Source organism: Ciona robusta, chromosome 6 (assembly GCF_009617815.1).
Source record: "Ciona robusta chromosome 6, ASM961781v2".
Classification (NCBI taxonomy): Eukaryota; Metazoa; Chordata; class Ascidiacea; order Phlebobranchia; family Cionidae; genus Ciona; species Ciona robusta.
The window spans coordinates 4,138,261-4,160,195 of record NC_143240.1 but is presented as its reverse complement, the minus strand read 5'-3'; the positions used below and the strand labels follow the sequence as shown (position 1 = coordinate 4,160,195).

Sequence of the window (21,935 nt, the reverse complement as noted above, 5' to 3'; positions counted from 1 at the left end):
GTGAAAGGCATCAGCTGTTTCAACTTTGCATGTCTTTTACGCGGAAATTCTTCAACTAACATTTAATCTCCTGCTCAAAATAGACAAACCGCAGTATTAAAGTACTTTGTAACCACTGCGCATATGCTGTAGCTTGGTGATTGTAACTTATAGAATGATAAAACTACTACGCCCCAAAACATTGCTAATTAAACCCACGCAGCAAGAAAATACAGTTATAATTTAGCAGCCACGCTTTTATTTGACAATTTTTCTCAAGTAAGTTTACGCGTTGCGTGCTTTAACGACTGTTGTTTTGCTGCTAATTCTCACTTTTTTAACAAACTTTGTCGTTATAACTCTGCCTGACATACAAAATTGACCATCTATTTAAAGTTTTCTAAAACTCCCAAATCTAAAATCGCATTTCGTCTTCTTAACGGATCGATAAACACGAAAGCGCGAAACCAGAATTCCATTCCATGACGTCACAACGGCGCTACCATCGTCACAGAGGGTCTTATGAATCACAGTTTAGCGGAAGCTTTAAGACGCTGGCCGCTAAAGAACGTAGCGGTGTATGACGTAACAAAGGGTTAGGACACACCCGCGAACACACAGAATATTTCACGCAAAGTCAATATTGCGCAGTTCATACTGAACTTGGGAAAACGGGACATTTAAACTGATTAAATAAAAGTAACTTATATATCTTTGCATGGCGGGGCAATGAAAGTCGTTATACCACATATGTTCTGTTTCATACACCTCGTGCCCGTATACGCGTTTTAACGAAATTCAATTATGTTAAGTTACCACGTATGTAACTTTGTGTTTTTCGGTTGGAGAAAATTAGGTATTTAAATTGGCGGTAGTTATCCTTCAGTCAGCATATTTGTGTTATAGCACTGGCTTACAGTCAAGTACGCTGAACTTATATAATGTACACAAAATGTCTTAATTTATGGCGACAAATCGTCTATTCTTAGTTGTAAAATGGTTTGCTCGATAGCGCCCACTGCCGGTTGCTAAAATACCAATGACAACACAAATTAACCTGAAATTTATAACATTTATTACATCTCTAAAACTTCAGCGAGTATCCTTGAAATGCAATCAAACATAATTCAATTATGTTAAATTTAGGTCAAATCAGGGGTGTCAAGGTGGGCAATCTAACCTTTGAATTTCCTGTGCTAAATTAATTAGTTTACAATCAACATAAAATCCTATAACACGCAAAATTTCATGTTCGTTATCTAACTATCCCTGCCTCCCGTGCTTTAATGAAGTTTGACGCCTATATAGGCTACTATTGTTAAGCTTTTGTTCTTCTTAAAGATTGATGCAATCTTGTGAAGCAAATCTGTAAAAAATGATATTTAGATTTGAGTAATCTTAATTATTGAGTAAATTATCATAAGTGTTATTAATACCAAATCTTTTGACAGAATATAGCAGTAGAAAATGTGAAAATATGAAATCAGTTTAAATATAATGTAACAATGATTAAAATGCATTTAGAAAAATGTAAAAAATCCATTAATTTTTTTGTATATTACTAAAGCAATGTTATATCATTTCAATACAGAGTTGCATTTGTAAGTCTGATAAAGAAAAGCCTAGAAGTAAGAACTACTTGAAAGCAGAAACAAGATACTTTTTACAATAGAACAATAACTAGGTACATTGGTTAGAGCACTCGTATAGTAACCAAAGGATACCGAGTTCAAGACACATAAGAGGCAAAAAACTGACACTCTTACATATTAAATGTTTCAACCCAGTGATCACTAATGAGTTATAAAAATTGTCAGAATGTGAAATAGAAAAGTTACAGACAGAAAGTATATAGACATCGTAACCAAAGGGTACCGGGTTCAAGACAGCAGCAAGACACTTTACAGGTAAAGCGTCAAGATGTAACCCAGTTGTGATACAGGAAAACAGTTATCCACAAAGTTACATATGCGGTAACTCGTAAGCTGGCACAAGGTGTATGAAACAGAACACAATACAGCCATATAAAAACAACAACTTTTGAAGTCAGTCAGGAAAAGAAAGGAGATGTAAAAAGCACCAAACTAATCAGAATGTTGATTAATTTGAATAATGACTTCTTGAAACAACCCAAAAGTTACAGAACAATACGTGTTATAACACTGATAAATATAAAAAACAAATGTTTTGCATAGCAGTATAAAGACACCTGAGATTTAACACAGTTTGGCTTGTTAACTAATAAAAAGTATTATTACACGTGTGGTAACTCATAAGCGGGCAAGAGGTGCATGGAACAATAAGTTTTGAAGGACTGCTGTTAATAAAACAAGTTACATTCATTTTAGGTATTAATATAACCCCTCTTCTCCAAGATGACATTCGTTTGACAAATATTAGGAAAAGGCATTCATTATGAAAACATAATAGCACGCCTGTACATTCTCTTAGGTGCCAAACTAAGTTTTATCATAATAGAAAAACGATATTTCTACGAATATAAGACCATGTTCAAAGAGGAAACACATTATAATATAAGTTCCCCATTGAATCAACAAAATAAATGCAAGACAACATATTTAGCAGGACAAAACAAACAGAAACATAGCCAGACACCAACTTTTTAAAAGAAGGATAATAAGGCATATATTTATATATATGAAACAACTTTTTGGTCAAGTCAAGAGGCAAACAGAATGTAAAAGATAATGAACCATAAGTTATGTCTTGTGTAAAGGACTGCCTAAGTATATCATGCGCATACATTAACTTGATTACACTATTCATGTATGGAATAAGGGCAACTGACGAAAAGAAAAAAGACTATTTTAAAAGTTTTGAAACTACTGCTCTTATGGTATAAATATATAACACAAAGAATTATTATAACCAAAACCAACACTTCATCTGCCATAGAAAAGAATTTTAAAATAATATACGAGTGGCAACTAGTAACTGCACATGTATGGACTTGCAGTATATGCAAATTACATCGTAACTTTTTTGCAGTATATGTAAATTACATCGTAACTTTAAAATATTTTGGAAAAGCAAGAACTAAAAAAGCACCTGATTACCACATTAAAACAGTGCTTAAATTAGTTTAACATTTAAAATATGGCAACAAAATGAAAATGAACTCATTAATACAAGTCATGTGCAACTTTGAACTGATGGAAAATATAACTTAATGGCTGTCTTATTGCATGACTAAACAACACAATGATACAAAATCACACATTTACGAGAAAAACATCATTTTAATGAAGTGTTTGTACATTTTAAATGAAGCACAAAACTTAGACAGCAACTTGTAAGTTTGAAACAACTACACTATTAACTTGCAACCAGTATTATTTATGTTTTTGATCAATTTTTGTGTCTTATTTAGAAGTGTTCAATGGCTTATTATTTGCTAGTAAAAGCACACTACTTTTAATTAGTATTTACAATTCGAATTCAACATTATGCAACAATAACGATTATGACATAATAATACGCATTGTATGATTATTATTACGAAGTATTTTTACACTTCATGGCAGTTTGATTGACAGGTGTCAACGGCGGTGACGATCTCTATCTGAATGACGAGTGTAGCTGCTATCACGGTCACGACTCCTATCCCGGCTTCTATCACGATATTCACGATCATCATATCTATCACGGCTCCGTGAGCGGTCACGATCACGACGTCGTGACTTCGATTCACGGTGCCGTGGCCTTTCCTCACGGTCACGCTCGCGCTCTCGATCCCTGTCGCGATCCCGCGACCTATCACGTTTCCTTACGGTTCCCGATCCGAACGATTTCTCCTCAATCCCGTGAAGACAATCTTGCAGCGATCCAATCAAAACTTTTGCCCGTTCGTCGTCTGCGACTTTAGATTGCTTGATGAGCGAAATAGCGGTAACTAACGTCTCAATCGCTCCACCGTAATCGCCAGAACTTGCGTCCGAAACAGCTCTCGAAATCGCACTGCTCGAAACGGCGCGGTTTCTGATCATTATCTCTTCGATCTCTGGTTCACCTAGTGGAGGAGATTGCGATCGTCGATCTGGGTATCCATCTTCGGGGTTGTTTTGTAACAATGCTGGCGGTGGGGCCGATAAAGTTTGTGGGGCAAGGTGAGGAAACAGGGAGGGTGGTGGGACCCCTATTGGTGGGGGTACGCGGGGGTTTATACTGGGTAAGCTTGTAGGGGGTGGGCCTAATAAATGGGGGGGTGGTTGCATCGCCATTAACGCAGCTGGTGGGGGAGGAATTCTAGGTGGGGGGCCGGTACGTAGTATAGGGGGTGGGAGGATCCCAGATGGAAGCACTAGGGGGCGTGACGGAGGCGGAACTTGTGGTGGTAGGCCTTGTGGGGGTAAACCTGGTAGTCGCAGCCCTGGGGGTGGCATGTTAAAGTTGGGGGGTGGGACACGGACATTAGGAGGCAAGGATGTGGGCAGTAGTGATTGGAAGTCCTTGGATGTCGGTGGGAATGGTGACGGGAACCTTTGTGATGCAGGGGGTTGGCCAAGTATTGACGTTTGTGTTGTAGTGGGTGGAGGCCATGTTACAGATACCGGTGCATTAGGCATGCCACCTATGGATAAGGGTGGTTGAATGGTAGGGGCAGCTAAGGGGACTGGAGTTGGGGGTTTGGCCTCTGGTTGTGGTGTTGTGCCCGATTGTGCTTTGGATTGCTGCTCGAATTGGTTCAAGCTCTGCCTGTTGCATGGTGTGACGACTGGACTTTGCCCGTGCAGGTCTTTATGTGGTAGCTTGTCCATTACTATGCGAGATGAAGTCTCGGAAGCAAGATGAACTAGAGCAAACCCTTTAGATTGCCCGTTTGCACGATTTTCATAGAATTTGATCTCAACTAGATCAGTAACCCCTAAGGAATTGATAGCGTTCTGTACATCCTTGTCGGTTGTCCACCACGTTAAATTACCAACATAAATCGACACCTTTTTTCCATGGTAGTTATACTGTAATGAGCCCGGTGCTGCAGAAATCCCATTCGTGCTGTTCTGTCGTGAAACACTGTTGGTTCTCGACGCAGGTTGAATCATATCATCATACAAGTCCACACTGTTGTAGTTGTTATCTTCTTGTGCAAACTCATGGTCAACGTCGGCATAGAGATCAATATCAACCCCGTCCGTCATAGTTGTTGTTATGTTGAACCTAACCTTAAAGGTAATGTTCTGAAAGTTTGAAAATACTGTTTAAAAAGTGGTTCAATAAATTTATATGCGCACTGACTGTAGCTGCAAACTAACAAAATTAAAATGCTATAGTAAAATAAACTACAATTTGCTTCACAAATTTATCCTGCGTATTTCTTTGTGTTGCATTTAATGTAAACTGTGCACACCCATGTCACAAGTTTTGCTACCGTTTTATTTGAACTACAGCGCATATGGTTTGTTTTGCAAGTTGTTTCTGCAGTAATGACACAACTATATAATACCTATACTTGCAGAAAAAATATATTTCTAAAAAATACTTCAAATTTCGTTCAGAACTATAAACAATTGCAATTTATTGTGACGTAACAATGGCAAACATATTCTAGAACTTCATGTTCGCATGCTTTCGAGAAAATGGCGTCCTTATTTTAACAACGGTTCGTGTTTGAGGATTTTATTTGGGGACAAATTTAAAACGAAAATTTAACTCCGTACAAAACGTGATATAAATACACAAGCGTAAGACAACAAATATAGAACATTTTACTATTTGGATACTAAACTCATGATCTGGACAGTAACTTGGTGGACAGTAACCTCTTTTACACTGATGATGGACCAAGTTACTGTCTGGATACTAAAAAGATCATCAGATGTTTTGGACAGTATTTTCGTTTACACTGATGATGGACCAGGTTACTGTCTGTATACTAAACTCATGATCAGCAGATGTTTCGGACAGTAACTTGGTGGATAGTAACCTCTTTTACACTGATGATGGACCAAGTTACTGTCTTTTTTCTAAAAACAAAAATCGTTCTATAGTTTTACACGATGGTTTCTATCAACCCTGCGGTTTCGTCTTCAATCGAGATTACTACGTCATCACGTGCTACGTCATCGCTGGTCGCGTCATTCTTGGCTACGTCAACAAGCGTCTTTCCAAGCAAGATCAATCGATCACGTGCACATGACGCAGACAATCGGCATTCTTCGTCACTATCCCAACATTCGATAATTGTGTTCGTGATGACGTCACGCGTACCACGTGACCCTAAAATAACCAATAAAAAGGTAGAAAATACAATGGTAAAAAAGGGTAACAAAACATAAAAATGTTTTTTGTTTTAAAGAGTCTTCATTTTGAAACATTACTGAAAATAGTTTTAGTTCTTAACTTAAACCGAAACTTTTGGTTTGAATGGAAAATCGCACCATGCATACGTATGTGCTGTTATTTTTGTATCGAAACTGAATATAAAATAAAACAACAACAACAAGAACAACTGTTCGACGAAAAAGGATCTGTATGACCACTAACGTGCTCAACAAATTATTACAAAATTAACTTACCCGAACTTTTCAAATCAAACCGAAAGTCTGGTCGTTTTTTTCTCACGACAACGTGATTAATGAGGTCATGTATGGTGGTGACGTCATGTCGGTAAGGTAACGAGTGTGGCGGTGGTTTCACTGTGACGTAATAATAAAATAACAATAAACTCTACTTTGTGAAGTCACACGTCACAATGGTGACGTCATATAGCGTACCGTAAAAATCGTCGCATTGCGTCACAATCTCCCATAGTACGAGTGACGTAGAATATACGTCAGCTTGTGTTAGAGCTTCACCATGATGACGTAGATTGATTGACAGGTCAAGCACTTCAGGGGCGACGTAGTAAGGGGTACCTTCAGCAGTAAGATGCTGTGTAGCAGGGGTTGGGATTAATGTAAATTAACGGGAATTAGTGTAACATGTCGGTACGCCATTATTTAATATAGAGACTAGTACGCAGCTACGCGAGGATAAATAAGTTATATACGGGGTAACTCGTAATCGTAATCGACCAATATGGTGGTGGGTATTAAACGATATAATATATAGTAGGGTGGGGGAAGATGGGACACCTTTTCGTTTAGTTTTCTCTTTTCATTTGGTAGTAAACAAAGAACATTCAATGAATTATAAAACCGTATCTTCACGACTTCCACAGACCGTTGTTAACTGTTTAAAACACGATCAGGCTATTTGGATATTATGTGTTAAAGGTGTCCCATCTTCCCTCACTCTACTATAGGTAACGGTTTGTGGAATAAAATGATAAAATCGTGGAATAAACGACGAACAGTGTACCGGTTGGTGGAATAAACGACATACATTGTACCAGAACACTTTTACCTGGGCGTACATGTTTCCCGTTACGTCATCAGTGACGTCATCGATCACCATAGAAACACCGAAGTCGGTAAGAACCAATGTAAGATCTTGGTTGACCAGGAAGTTTGAACTGCAGATATCTCTATGAGCGATACGAGGCTTGTCTGTAAGAATGAATGATTGAATGTAACTTGATTTATCCTCGTATGGCTGGATTTTATCAGTTTTTATGTATGGCTGTTTTTATGTTTTCTTTTTTTTTTATGTATGGTTAATAATTTGGACAACCGATTAGTGACCACTAGGTTGGAGCAATTGCCCAAGGACACATTTGCCCACAATGGTAGCAGTGACGAGCCTTGAACCCATTACCTCTGGGTTGGAGGCAAGGGCGCCAACCACTTTCCCATGTCATGTAGTTTCTTTTGTAAAATAATTAGTTAGTTATTTAATGAAGGAATGATAAATATACGATTCTACAAAACACGACTCTATATAAGGGCGTTATTGAAATGTTTAAAATACGATCAGAAAATGTGGCATATTATGTTTTAACGGCATTCATCTTACCCCACGGTACTGTATACATATATATATATATATATATATATAAGCAGTACGAAATGACGTAACAATTGTCTTTACCTCCGTCATAATTGATCTCATGCATGAATGCAACAGCGCTTGTGACGTCACAGAGCATATTGATGCACTTCTTTAATCCAATTGTGTTTTGATCAAGAAAGTTTCGTAAATTGCCCTAAAATTGAAGTCATTCGAACACGTTTGTTAAAGTAGTAGAACAAAAATTACGACACGGCTTGATGATGTCACCATTGTTTGCGTATGTATCTTTGGGCAAGACACTTAACGACTACTGCTAATACCCAGTGGTCACTAATGTAAAACAATCATCCATGGTCCATATATAAAGACAATCATCCACAAAGTTACATACGTGGTAATCTGTAAGCGGGCACGAGGTGTATGAAACAGAACACCCATGTTATAATCGTTGTCCCGCCAGCATGCGAGGATAAATAAGCTACATACATTCAATCATTCACCTTTGTAGAATATTGTAGAATGATTCCATTCTTTCCACCGACGATTCGCGTTCCATAATACGTCACAATGCGATCGTCACAGCGCATGCGCAACAATTCGTGAATGTTTACCTCGTTGTCATGGCAACGTCTGCTATCGGCTGTATCGAGGGCAACTATGACGTAATAAAGTGGTTTATTTTTTATAATAAATATAACGATGATATGTTTTAAGTTACAAAAACTCGTTTTTTTTTAAATGCAACAACTTGTAAGCGGGCACGAGGTGTATGAAAGAGAAAATTCGTGTTATAACGACTGTTGTTGCCCACCATACGAGGATAAATAAGTTACATACGTGGTAACTTGCAAGCGGGCACGAGGTGTATGAAAGAGAAAATCCGTGTTATAACGACTGTCGTGCGAGGAAAAATAAGTTACATTCATTCACTTACCTTTAAAACAAAGATCCAAAGCGCAATCCTGGTTTTTCCCTTTGGCTTTGTACACAATACTAAAATGAATATCAAGGTTACAATTATGAAGTGTAGACTCATTATACTGTAGCAGATGTTTCACCAAGTCTACTCTTTTAAGAAAAAAACAAACAAAAAAACAATTAGGTTTTAAGACTTACCCAAATTTTCCCATGCCAATGACGTCTTCGAAGTCCACTATGACGTCACACACAACTTTGTCTTCCGATAAATTGGAATCTAACGTCACAGACCTGAAGATAAATTAACTTATTAAAATGACCAAACATATTTATATTTAAATAACTTACTTAGCTAACGGCGTTGCATCTTCTTTTACTTCGTCACGGGTGATACTAAAAATAGAAACAATATAACACTGATAAAAATGTATGTAACTTATTTTCCTCGCACGACAGACGTTATATACACGGGTGTTCTGTTTCATACACCTCGTGCTTGCTTACAAGTTGCCACGTATGTGACTTATTTATCCTCGCATGGCGGGGCAACGACAGTCGTTATAACACGGGTGTTCTGTTTCATACACCTCGTGCTTGCTTACAAGTTGCCACGTATGTGACTTATTTATCTTCGCATGGCGGGGCAACGACAGCCGTTAAAACATGGGTGTTGTGTATTAGAAAACAATTATACTTATACTATATATCATATATATACCAATGCTGACGTAATCGCGTAAATAAAACAAACAAACTCACTTTTGCCGAATATGATGACATAGTTTGTCCTGGAACATCTGTGACGTCAAAACTGTAGACAAACATATTTACTATGACATCACTGCAACGTCATTATTATTATTATTACATCACCTTTACGTAACAAGTAGGAGCAGATGGCGAACAATGACGTGATTATGACGCAATAAGTGACAGCATTCATCCATATCGGGTACGATGTTTCTATAATGACGTAACAATTACTCGGATTTTATCTTTTTTTGACGCCATACGACTTAAATAAAACATACCGAATGACGTAGTTCTCGTTGACATAAAAGATGTAACTTCAGTCTGTAACGTCATTTCAGTTTGTGACGTCATAAACCTCATTTTCCGACTCAATGGGGTATCCCGCGACGTCACAAAGTTGTTACAGCCATCTTTTGTGCAACAACAAATCTTTACTGTGACGTCATCAGTTGGTGACGCGTATTTAGCGTTTTCTTTATAATCACTCGGACTGAGACGGGCGGAGCGGATGGTTCTACAGTGGTCGCTTGAACAGTTGTAGCTATTATGCCTCCTTAAGCAACCTGAATAATGGAACGACAGTTTATTTATCACTTCGAATACGATAACGAGGACCAGAACAATCAAAATACACAATCTACATTAAAACTAGTGTTGGCATACTTTGGATAAAAATGTTTGTGTAATTTGTTGCATAAATTGTATTTATCTCGTCAAATACGATAGCAAAAATCTATATATTTAAAACAACATAAAATGCCACAATATGGTACCAGCATTGAGCCTCGAACCCAGGGACCCCTTGGTTTTTATACAAGCACTTTTACCAAACTTGAACTATGTCTTACCTTGAAAGGTGAATTCTTTTAGTTTCCCATTCAATTCTTGCCAACTAGCCGTGCAACCCTGTTTGTACAGGCGGGTTAAAAACTTTATATGAGTTTTAGTTAATAGTTTTCATTCCTACTCGCTTACGAGTTACCACGTATGTAACTTTGTGGGCAATTATTAGTTTTACTGGCTTGGTCAGTTGAATCAATAAATGTAACTTATTTATCCTCGCATGGTGGGGCAACGACAGTCGTTATAACACGGGTGTTATGTTTCATACACCTCGTGTCCGCTTACAAGTTACCACGTATGGAACTTATTTATCCTCACATGGCGGGGCAACGACAGTCGTTATAACACGGGTGTTCTGTTTCATACACCTCGTGTCCGCTTACAAGTTACCACATATGTAACTTATTTATCCTCACATGGCGGGGCAACGACAGTCGTTATAACACGGGTGTTCTGTTTCATACACCTCGTGTCCGCTTACAAGTTACCACGTATGGAACTTATTTATCCTCGCGTGGCAGGGCAACGACAGTCGTTATAACGCGGGTGTTCTGTTTCATACACCTCGTACGAGTCATCTCGAATGTTATTTTGTAGGTTATTGCTTTCTGCGGGTTTTTGCAGCCGGCGACCATAATCACCACATTTGCCCTTATCAGATACACTTCTATAAATACATTCGGTCTACCACAAACGTAGCTTGGTAGCTATAAATACATGACATGTATAGTTACCCCCACGCCCAAAGGGCAATCGACCAATTCTCTTTCCCTCCCGTTGTTTTTACTGAAGCTCCAACACTTGGTCGAATTTGCAATGTTATTTACCATCGTAGGTTTAACGCAGGTAATACAGCACGCCTGAGATTCTGTATGCAAACGTGCTTAAGTAAGCTAAACTATATAGGCTACAATAAAAAAAAGATAAACCATAAAACTACAACGTTTTAAGACCAATGTATAATAAAAAATGGCTGTCTTTTGGATTAAAAATACAGTATAATAATAATAACAATTGCGCTATATATCTCTTCTTAACATCGTCGACGCTTACTGCTGACTATATAAAACATATTATGATTTTAAAACTAAGTTTGCATCCAAACCAACGCCCTGCTTTTGTTAGTACTTACACCACAGTGTAAGTAGCTGCTTTGTAAGTCCAAGTCCAAAAGGCCGTGTAAGTAATGCATTACTTATTGGGAATAAAGGCGAACTGCAGTTTGTGGTTGCTGTTAAAATACAAAGCAAAACATTGCGGGCAGATTTAAACTCTTACTCAGTTCCTGGTTAATTATATATGTACTAACTGGCGCGCTCGCCTCGTAATTACTGAGTTTATAACGTTATGTAAACGTGAATTTGAGTGACTTATCCATGGTTGCGACTCTTATGCCCACGGTCGTGTTGCTGAAGCTATTGCAGTGTGTGGATAAGCGGACGTGGATTTTGGTTGGTGTGATCATTTATATCCTCGTTGGTGGGAACTTGAGTGACTTATCCATGGTTGCCACTCCCATGCCCACAGTCGCGTTGCTGAAACTATTGCAGTGTGTGGATAAGCAGACATGACTTTAGGGGGAACCTGAGCAACTTTTAAGTCTCTTTCACAGCTACATTCAACAAACTCCACTAAAAAATCTCTCGCTGCATAAAATACAAATACCCTTTAACGAATATACATATAATACTCTTCATACGCCACAAGAACATCTACTGTATACTGATAACATACCACGAATGCAAATTCATTCTGAAAACATTTCATCCAAAATGCTATGCTTGCACCTGTAAACACATTCTACGCATATTATAACCTCTAATCTCAAGCTGGAGCCGAACAGCTGATATACAGCAAACTCCCACAACTGGATAACGAAGATTAAAATTACTTGAAAAGTCTTCCTGCAGTATGGTTACAATGCAAATGCGGTTTCTTATCTTGCGCATTACAAGATTACTTCGATGTTAGGAAGGAAGTCGATGTTTTCTTGTTCTTTCACAGCGTAAACGCCGCTTAAAAAGAATAAACAAGGAAATATCTACGCTGACCTGCGCTGAACAACGCTGGATGTAGATATTAATTTGTTTGTTTTTTTACACCGAGGCGAGTTACGCTGTAGTGTAAACGCCGCTTAAAAAGAACAAACAAAGAAATATTTACGCTGACCTGCGCTGAACAACGCTGGGTGTAGATATTTCTTTGTTTGTTTTTTTACACCGAGGCGAGTTACGCTGTAGTGTAAACGTCGCTTAAATATTTTTTTGACGAGCTATGGGCTTTTCTGTGTGAACGCCAAAAACCACCGGATTGGTTAATATTTAAATACATTTATGACAAAACAAACAGCTTTGTTAAACAACAAGGCTTGCATATGAACAAACAGAGGCCATATATAGTTCTCATGTTGTTTACTTTAAACTTCACTGTGGTAACAATCACTGTTTATTATCAAATAATTGCATTTCATTACCTTTAAAAGGGTGCAATGCCGTCATAATGCATATTAATTGCAAATAATTATAACAAAGGGTCATAATTACGACGTCATGTAGTCAATTATGACGAAATAAAACACAAAATGTTTTTTTTTGCAAAGTTAGTTAAAAGAACACGAAAAAACGTGACAAAATGATGATTCGGCGACAGAACGCGATTTGATTAATGACAATGTATCGCGCCACCCGACTGTAACGTCACAGATATCATTTAGAAGACACGACTTATTTATGACGTAACAGATACGCTGGGTGTGGTGAAACAATGGCTATTATTTGGTCATAAATATTTGAGTGACCTACAGGCACTTAGGTGCCAAAAACAAGAGCAATTAGTTGAGGCATGAACGCGAAAACGCTTTCTGTTGCGATTGACCAGTTGACGCAAAGAGAGACAGATAAACGGACAAGAACAGACAGTGTATTAAGAACTTGATTTAACTGATGTGGAACTCCTTTAGTGAGAAAGCTCTAAGGCAGACGTTTGCATATATGTGCATAAGGTGTATGGTACTGTGGGCTAAGATACCGTTAGCACATGATAACTATTACTATTAAATGGGTCGAAAAAAGAAAACGAAAAACTGACCCATCTTGCCCCAGCCTGATATATATTGTAAATTGTAGATTTTTCTTTGTTTGTGCTTTTTAAACCGAGGTAAGCTACGCTGTAGTGTAAACGCCGTTTAAAAGAATAAACAAAGAAATATCTACGCTAAAAACGCTGGGTGTATATAGATATGATGGGCAACAAAACCCAATAAAATACGTTCATTTAAAATGTTCTTAGTAGACAGGTAAACTATTACAAATAATCCAAAATTATGAAGTTGTTTACGATATTATGCCTGTCTGTGACGTCACTATACGCGGTCCAAGGTTTCATTTGCCGCGATGGATTCGAATTAACATCGGCTGGGATTCATAATATGGAAAATAAAAACGACTGCGGGGCTTGCCTGCGAATGGAGGCGTCAGCGTTCATGTACGGGTTTCTTGCAAGTAAGGCTGGTCATTGTAATTTATATGAATGTAACTTGTAGTTGTATAAGTATTTTATATACGAATGTAACTTATTTATCCTCGCATGGCAGGACAATGACAGTCGTTATAACACGAGTGTTCTGCTCCATACACCTCGTGTCCGCTTACAAGTTACCACGTATGTAACTTTGTGGGTGATTTTTCGGAAGTTTAAAAGTGTATGAAACAGAAAACCTGTGTTATAAAGATTGTGTTTGCCCAGCCAAGCGAGGATAAATAAAATACTAAGCTACATATCTGTAATAGGCGTGGTTAGTTTTATTCTTTCAAATAAATGTTATTTCGTCTCACAGCCAACCTTACCATGCAATCGTGTGCTCACCAATATAACTGCTCACAAGTGGACTGCAGGACCGCAGCAACGCTCTTTACAAGCGGTGGTGGGAGACAAAGCGTGATTACTAACGTGTAAGTTTACTCATGTTTTTGCCTGAACCCAGGATTCCTGGTTCTGCAACCCTGGCTTGAGTTCGAACCCAGGATCCCTGGTTCTCCAACCCTGGCTTGAATTCGAACCCAGGATCCCTGGTTCTTCAATCCTAGCACGGATATCTCCCATGCTGTTTTTCGTTTCAAGTTACAATCACACCACGCCCATTAAAACAACTTTCGATTATTGACATTTCACGATTCTATTTATAGAACATGCAACGTGGTTTGTTGCTACCAAGACGGTTGTAACGAGTACACCATATCTGAAATACAAAGCAACCCAGAAATTTTACAAGCACCAACAACAACAACAACAACAACAATTTCTACAACGACAACAACAACAACAGAAAAACCCACGACTACAGTACAAGCTGGGGAAGTCCCTGTACCGGAACCAGGGCCTGGATACGACCTGTATTGCGCCACAGGGTATACGTTAACATCTGCAGTATTGTACCAGGATATTTGGAACGTGACCAAGTGTACGGGTAACCAGGCAAAATGTATCAGGGCGAAAGCTGATGTGTTGGCAGCGGGTATATTGGAAGGTAAGTTTGAATGCAAGTGTAATAAGGATTGGCCCCGTGGCACAATATTTGGCGCGCCTGCGTCTATCCCAAAGAGTGCTATCATCAAGATTCTATATCAATTATATTCTTATATTTATGAATACTTATATTCTATTTTTATACAACACGTGTGAAGTACAACTTAAGAGTTAGCCTATTACCCAACACCCAAAATGCTACTATCCAGAGTATAGACCCAACTGAGGCATTTTTTTTACACGCCGTAATAGAGATTCTATACGGGGGAGGTCTTTTTCAGTGAGACGCACCAGGGAAGCTATAAATTAAGCGTGGGCCTTTGTGCGTCAGCCTTTACCCAGCGGACTTTTTTACTTTCCAGCCAACGTCACAGCCGGTATGTGTGTGACGCAACAACAGTGCAAGAATACAACTTGTGACAATCTTGCACAATTATTTATTTTGGCAAACCCAACGATTCAAGCGCAATTATTTGGAATACAGTTCGTTGTAAGGTAAGTTATAGGCGTCTATAGGGGTGTGCATGGGTGAATAATGACATATAGTTGGGTGGGGAAACGGGACACCTTTAGCACAGAATATCTCAATATCCTGATCGCGTTTTAAACAATTAACAGCGGCCTTTTGGAGTCGTGCGGATACGGTTTTATAATTCGTTGAATGTTCTTTGTTTACTACCAAACGGGACGGTAAATATAATGAAAAGGTGTCCCTTTTTCCCACCCTACTGTATATATAATGTATTGATTTGAGTTTAAACATATCCGGGTTGAATGTCACGTTTGAAGATTTTTAAACCGTTGTTTTTTCTGTAAAACGGTCTTGCTTTAGATGGCCACAATTTCCACAAATTTATTCTTATACAGTGGGTTTGTGGTTAAAAATATAAACACGTTTTTTGAGGCGCTGTTTTTCAGTTAGGTAGTATTGCTTTAAATTGTTACACGGTATAACAATAACGGTATACACCTCACAATCAGGACTTGTGACATGGCATGCTGTGCTGCTAACGAGTGCAACGAAAACGAGATCTCGGTCATAAAAAGCGACCCTGCTCTACAAATACCCCCTACAAATACAACGGCACCAACTGGGGAATCCCCCACGCCGGGAATGGCAACCCAGCTGAGTTGTTTAGAAGGATATAATCTTACTTCGTCCGTCGCTAATTTTGCTGATTGGAATATTAAAGCATGCACAGGGCAAAACACAATGTGTATGAGGGCGAATGCAAAAGTTAAAGCGCAAGGAAGGATTGAAGGTAATTATAACAGACAATCGTGGAGTCGTAATTATACAACATCGTAATATATAACGCTTAGGAGTTCAAGGCTCTTCGCTGCTACCATTGTGGGCTTATATGTTCTTGGGCAAGATACTTAAGAAAAATTGCTCCAGCCCAGTGGTTACTGGGTTGTGCAAATTATCAGCTATATTCATATATGAAAACAATCACCCACAAAGTTACATGCGTAGTAACTCGTAAGCGGGCACGGGGTGTATGAAACATAACACCAGTGTGATAAAGACTGTGCACGCTAGGATGTTTGTTTAAATTGTATTAAATATATTTCTTTTCAGCCAACGTCACGACAGGCATGTGTGTGACGCAACAACAGTGTAATAATTTATCTTGTGACGCATTAGCTGATATGTTTGTTAATGCGACTGCTCAAGTACAAAATCAATTCAGAGGAATGACATTTGACGTAACGTAAGTTATTCTTGGTATTTTGCTAAAGCTTTAATTTGCTGTCTACTGTCAGCTTGCGGCAACGAAATATCGTTAAAGGCGGCAATTTTGACCATTTTATACTTATTTTACGGTGCTGAACCAACTCTGGCCTACATCCCAGGTCTCAGGTGTGCCTCACTGAAGACCTTACCGTTATACCCATATAGAAAATGCAATGCCACATACAACGAATGCATTAGATTATACATATACAAACTACCGATTCAAGTTCACCTATTTACAGATCCTGCTCGCATTTCTGCTGCAATGAAAACAACTGCAACCGCTATGCGACCAAACTAATTGAAACTATGGCTTACACGACAGCAGAACCTGTAAACAAACCAAGGAGCTCAGCAACTACGAATCGCGGACGTTTCTTCACCGTTTTGTCTCTCGCTTTCGTATTTAGCAGCGTCATTTTAATCTAGCTTAACCGGTATATAGATATAGTAGGGTGGGGCAAGATGGGACACCTTGAGCACATAATATCCAAATACCCTGACCGTGTTTTAAACAATTACGAACGGTTTATTGGAGTCGTGAGATTACGGTTTTATAATTCTTTGAATTTTCTTTGTTTACTACCAAATGGGATGAGAAAATATAATGAAAAGGTGTCGCATCTTCCCCCACCCTACTATCTTGATAAATGCAGCGTTAACAAACGAATCGTTTTTACTTGAGTTTAAAGCCAAAGCCGGTATTACAACCAATACACTTAGAAACAACATTTTTCTTACCATTTTTCGACGCAGCCCGATAACATGTTGCATAAAACTCAAATATACTATTTAACCCAATATATTGATACGTTACAGATAACTGCCATTTTCCACGATCGTATTTTCGAACAGTGCCAATCGTGTACAACACAAAAAAACTGCCATTTTCTGTTTTAACGTAAACAGCACGTCCACTAAAATACTTGACTTTTAAAGTTTTACTACAAGCGCGATATTTTGAAATGATTTACTCTTATAACAATTGTGTCGGTAAATACACCTTATATTTATATATATATATATATATACATGAAATTTGAATATACTGAACTTTACTTTGCATGTATACAAGCCGTGGCATTTTTTTGACTCGTATATCTGGTGAAAGAGAAGACAGTAAGACGCCTATATTATAACTTGACAGTGAGCATGAGGTGTATGAATACACCATGCGTATGGTGTTCCTAGTATATCAGAAGACAGCTATGTAATAACTCAACAGTGAGCATCAGGTAATGGACATACAAACAATATAGGTTAAAAACCTCGGTTAAATTATCGAGTCCAGACTCGATCTACTTAAGACAGAGTTTAAAGGCCCGACAGCTACCCAAACGTCGTATAACCTAACAGCTTATTTGCTGCAATCGTTATCATGTAGATTGTTATGTTGTTTACACCAAAAACATGAGTGATTGAAACAAACAAATCAGCAACGTCGCGACTTCTATATATAGAAATGGAATTTCCTACGAACGTGTTGCCAGGCACGTAACAGACTTTCGTTTTCGAAAACAAGAAAAAGTACGCGATTTCCAAATACGATATAAGCTTGCTACTAAAGCAGCGTTATTCAGTGCTTATATGTGGGTTTATATGATAGCTACCGTGTTAATATACGTTTACCCTTGAGGTATATCTATACAGTGAGTTTATATAGTCGCAGTTATTCGAACGGCGTTATAGACGATATTTGACGATCGCAGACTATTAATGCAAAAATGTTTGGAAAACTGACGAATTCAAAATTGAATATAAATTTATTAAGACTTCCTAAAATGACTTTTAAACACGAATTACATTGATTTAGCGCTGTTTCTGTAGGATTCGAGGTGTATGGAGCCCTTATCCTCATTGTCGAGTTAGAACATATGGGCGACTTCGTATACACCTCAAGTTTACTACTTACTAATACAGATTACAATATATGTATTTTTTCAATGCCCAGGTTTAACATTTACCCAACCCTTTTACGTTAGCACAAGCTGATCTTAATTACAAGTATGGACTACAGACTTGTTATTATCTTAGCAATCGCCATAAACGCACTCACCTGTGAAGCCTTGGTGTGTGCCATTGGCCATGTAACAAAGCTCGGGTCATACAGATACCGCTGGGCACGTAGAAGGATGACGTGTTCAGATAATGACGTATGTTTCAAACTTGAAATATCGTCGCCAGCAGAAGCGAATGGAGTTCACTACGGTTCGTATTTACGTTTATTAGGTGGGGTAAGATGGTCCACGTATACTAGGTGGGGTAGGATGGTACGGATGATAGGTTGGGTAAGACGGACCACGTATATTAAGTGGGGTAAGATGGTACGTATAGTGGGTTGGGGTAAGATGGTACGTTTGGTGGGTTGGGGTAAGATGGTACGTTTGGTGGGTTGGGGCAAGATGGTACGTATATTGGGTTGGGGTAAGATGGTACGTGTGGTGGTTGGAGTAAGATGGTCCACGTATAATACGATGGGGTAAGATGGTACGTATAGTGGTTGGGGGTAAGATGGTACGTTTGGTGGGTTGGGGTAACATGGTACGGATATTAGGTGGGGTAAGATGGTACGTGTGGTGGTAAGATGGTACGTGTGGTGGTTGGGGTAAGATGGTACGTATAGTGAGTTGGGGTAAGATGGTACGTTTGGTGGGTTGGGGTAAGATGGATGGTACGTATAGTGGTTGGGGGTAGGGTGGTACGTATGGTGGTTGGGGGTAAGGTGGTACGTATGGTGGTTGGGGGTAAGGTGGTACGTTTGGTGGGTTGGGGTAAGATGGATGGTACGTATAGTGGTTGGGGGTAAGGTGGTACGTATGGTGGTTGGGGGTAAGGTGGTACGTTTGGTGGTTGGGGGTAAGATGGTACGTTTAGTGGGTTGGGGTAACATGGTACGGATATTAGGTGGGGTAAGATGGTACGTACGGTGGGTTGGGGTAAGATAGTACGCAAATAAGGTGGGGTGAGATGGTACGCATATTAGGTGGGGTGAGATGGTACGCATTACAGGTGGGGTAAGATGGTACATATATATTACAAGGGGTAAGATGATTCATGTTTTCATTCAATTTTCTCGTTACAATTGGTAGTAAACTAAGAATGTTTAGAGAATTATATAACCGTCACAACAACTCTAAAAGTGTGTTGTTAATTGTTTAAAACACAATTAGGAAAATATAAAACATTATTTGCTAACAGCCTAACAGTATTCAAATATTCATCTTACCCAGAAGTGCCCAACAGCATAAAGTACATAACGATCTAAGCACATCTTTTTATGTTTAAATTCACAGCTGAGTTCATAAGATGGAAATGTATTGATCCCAGCATATGTTCGATGTCGTGCCCTGATGTTCTGCAACATATATATGATACTGATGATTATCTAAAGAGGAGCATTGATAGAGTGGAAAGTGAAACAAAGTAAGTTCTTGATACAAATATCTCAACTAAACGGTGAGCATGAGGTTTATAATTACACCATGTGCACTGGCGTAAAGTTACGGGGTTGCAGGGTTGCCTGGCAACCCTTTGATTTTCTCAATACTAATAATGCGTAAGGAATTACGTTCGACCAAACGAAGACGCCATTATTACTGCGAACAAACTTCGTTTACGTTCGTTAAAATATGTCAATACCGATGCGTCATTCACGACACAAATGCATTCAACTGGTATTTAAACTCCTGTTTGCTAAATAATTCACGTGTGAATCGCTATTGTGACGTCAGTAATCAACGTGTGAATCGCTATTATGTCGTAATCAATTGCCAGGTTCAAACAACCGCTATTATGATGCAATGAATCCACGTGTGAATCCCTACTATTTCGTAATAAATATGCTGCTTGCCTGAGGAAAACATTGCATATAAATATAAAGCAGTGTTGGAAACGATTTAGGCAGTTTATTTCAGCGATATTTCGTTCTGGAAACCTACTATTTCCGACGGACGGGTCTTCGTTTGTAAGATAACCACACACTCGTGCGGGCTTGACGAAAGGCGCATGCGACATAGCTACTGTGACGTCACTCGCCAGGCAATCGGATTCGACCGTTTCTCATTACACGGACTCGCCGAACGCGCGTAATTTTAATTTGTCTCATCCTTACGTAATTCTGAATACGTTTACGTTTGTATGAGCTTTTACAAAGCACATATTTAAAGGGTTGCAAACCGAAAACAAAGGGTTGCAAACCGTTTTTTTTTTCGCGCCTGCCGGCGCGAGGACTTCCTTTTTTTCTGGTTTTTGCAACCCTAACGTTTAGTAAAACTTTACGCCTATGACCATGTGTGTCTGGTGTATAAGTAGACACCCATGTTATAACTTAACAGTGAGCATGAGGTTTATGAATACACCATGCGTGTCTGGTTTATAGAAAGACACCCATGTTATTACTTGACAGTGAGCATGAGGTGTATAAAACCACCATGTATGGTGTGCAACACCTGTGTATTAAACTCCTTGGTTTCCCACCCTGAGGATAAAAATGAAAGTATCCTATCTCGACTGGGAGTGTATGAAGCCACCATGCATAAAGTGCTCATAAATCAAATCAATGGGTTTTCTAAAATAAATTGTTTTGCAGAGAATGCCGGTTTGGCTGCTGTAGAAACCAACAATGTAACTACAACACTGTCAATAGAATGAAACAACGCATTCAATCTGGAGAACTCATTGGCGTTCCTTAATTTAAAGTTTCATCTAATCTGTCTATCTTGTATTATAAATATAAAGCCATGCCCACTTATTGATTATAAAATTATAGGAGTGACATATGTAAATACTAAAACACTTGGTTACAATTCCTCATATAAACTACTCATTACAACAGCATCTGTGTATATTAAATAGCATGTACTGTTCAAAATGGTCCCTTTCTTATCGAAACTGGTTTAAAAAAAGAAGTAACTTAACCAATAGAGAATTTGAATGATAAATTAAGCAGTGTTAACTCAAATGAATACATTTAACTCTACATGGAGACAATGAATGTATGAAGTTACATTATGTAACATTGTAACCTATTTATTTTTGTGTGGTGGGGTGGGGCAACGACAGCTGTTATAATACAGATATTCTGTATCTTCTATTCCATACACCTCATGCCTACTTACAAGTTATCACAAATGTAACTTTGTAATTGATTTTCAGTAGGATTAACATTTTGGACAACCTAATATAGTGTTCACCCACAGAGCCAAACAATTCTAATCACTGAGCATGGGAAGGGGGGTTACCCTATGACATCACAGGACTCTGATTTTGT

The 21,935-nt window shown here is 38.6% G+C and overlaps 4 protein-coding genes across 5 annotated transcripts; 2 read left to right on the top strand and 2 right to left on the bottom strand.

Moving 5' to 3' along the window:
* Window positions 1-3,219: 3,219 nt before the first annotated feature.
* On the bottom strand, window positions 3,220-5,216 carry LOC149735132 (cleavage and polyadenylation specificity factor subunit 6-like). Its single transcript, XM_089880047.1, has one exon. The coding sequence runs from the start codon at window positions 5,136-5,138 to the stop codon at window positions 3,540-3,542; it is 1,599 nt and encodes a 532-aa protein (XP_089736173.1). The 5' UTR covers window positions 5,139-5,216; the 3' UTR covers window positions 3,220-3,539.
* A 750-nt stretch (window positions 5,217-5,966) lies between these two features.
* Window positions 5,967-11,313, bottom strand: LOC149735131 (activin receptor type-2B-like). Its single transcript, XM_089880046.1, has 14 exons — window positions 11,139-11,313; window positions 10,410-10,467; window positions 9,840-10,124; window positions 9,682-9,771; window positions 9,568-9,619; window positions 9,157-9,201; window positions 9,007-9,099; window positions 8,825-8,883; window positions 8,391-8,545; window positions 7,969-8,083; window positions 7,345-7,487; window positions 6,714-6,870; window positions 6,516-6,635; window positions 5,967-6,216 (listed from the first exon to the last, which is right to left on the bottom strand). Exons 1-14 carry the CDS (start codon window positions 11,232-11,234, stop codon window positions 5,990-5,992), a joined length of 1,695 nt encoding a protein of 564 aa, XP_089736172.1. The 5' UTR covers window positions 11,235-11,313; the 3' UTR covers window positions 5,967-5,989.
* A 2,359-nt stretch (window positions 11,314-13,672) lies between these two features.
* Window positions 13,673-17,467, top strand: LOC149735130 (uncharacterized). Of its 2 annotated transcripts, XM_089879796.1 has the most exons (8): window positions 13,673-13,904; window positions 14,240-14,354; window positions 14,589-14,688; window positions 14,728-14,929; window positions 15,291-15,423; window positions 15,910-16,190; window positions 16,511-16,643; window positions 16,909-17,467. In XM_089879796.1, the coding sequence occupies exons 1-8, from the start codon at window positions 13,727-13,729 to the stop codon at window positions 17,093-17,095; spliced, it is 1,329 nt and encodes a 442-aa protein (XP_089735922.1). In that variant the 5' UTR covers window positions 13,673-13,726; the 3' UTR covers window positions 17,096-17,467. The 2 variants fall into 2 exon arrangements, with proteins under 2 accessions (XP_089735922.1, XP_089735921.1); XM_089879795.1 differs by having other exon boundaries at window positions 14,589-14,929.
* A 1,131-nt stretch (window positions 17,468-18,598) lies between these two features.
* Window positions 18,599-21,758, top strand: LOC149735129 (uncharacterized). The gene is made up of 3 exons (XM_089879855.1): window positions 18,599-18,874; window positions 19,960-20,089; window positions 21,255-21,758. Exons 1-3 carry the CDS (start codon window positions 18,673-18,675, stop codon window positions 21,355-21,357), a joined length of 435 nt encoding a protein of 144 aa, XP_089735981.1. The 5' UTR covers window positions 18,599-18,672; the 3' UTR covers window positions 21,358-21,758.
* Window positions 21,759-21,935: the final 177 nt, after the last annotated feature.

Coding starts and splice junctions, on each gene's coding strand:
- LOC149735132 (XM_089880047.1), bottom strand. CDS start 5,138: ATGACGGACGGGGTTGATATTGATCTCTATGCCGACGTTGACCATGAG.
- LOC149735131 (XM_089880046.1), bottom strand. CDS start 11,234: ATGGTAAATAACATTGCAAATTCGACCAAGTGTTGGAGCTTCAGTAAA. Junction 10,125..10,409: donor AAAAGAATTCACCTTTCAAG/GTAAGACATAGT, acceptor TCCATTATTCAG/GTTGCTTAAGGAGGCATAAT. Junction 9,772..9,839: donor AACGAGAACTACGTCATTCG/GTATGTTTTATT, acceptor ACGTCATTATAG/AAACATCGTACCCGATATGG.
- LOC149735130 (XM_089879795.1), top strand. CDS start 13,727: ATGAAGTTGTTTACGATATTATGCCTGTCTGTGACGTCACTATACGCG. Junction 13,905..14,239: donor CATGTACGGGTTTCTTGCAA/GTAAGGCTGGTC, acceptor TTCGTCTCACAG/CCAACCTTACCATGCAATCG. Junction 14,930..15,290: donor GGCAGCGGGTATATTGGAAG/GTAAGTTTGAAT, acceptor TTTACTTTCCAG/CCAACGTCACAGCCGGTATG.
- LOC149735129 (XM_089879855.1), top strand. CDS start 18,673: ATGGACTACAGACTTGTTATTATCTTAGCAATCGCCATAAACGCACTC. Junction 18,875..19,959: donor AGCGAATGGAGTTCACTACG/GTTCGTATTTAC, acceptor TTAAATTCACAG/CTGAGTTCATAAGATGGAAA. Junction 20,090..21,254: donor AGAGTGGAAAGTGAAACAAA/GTAAGTTCTTGA, acceptor ATTGTTTTGCAG/AGAATGCCGGTTTGGCTGCT.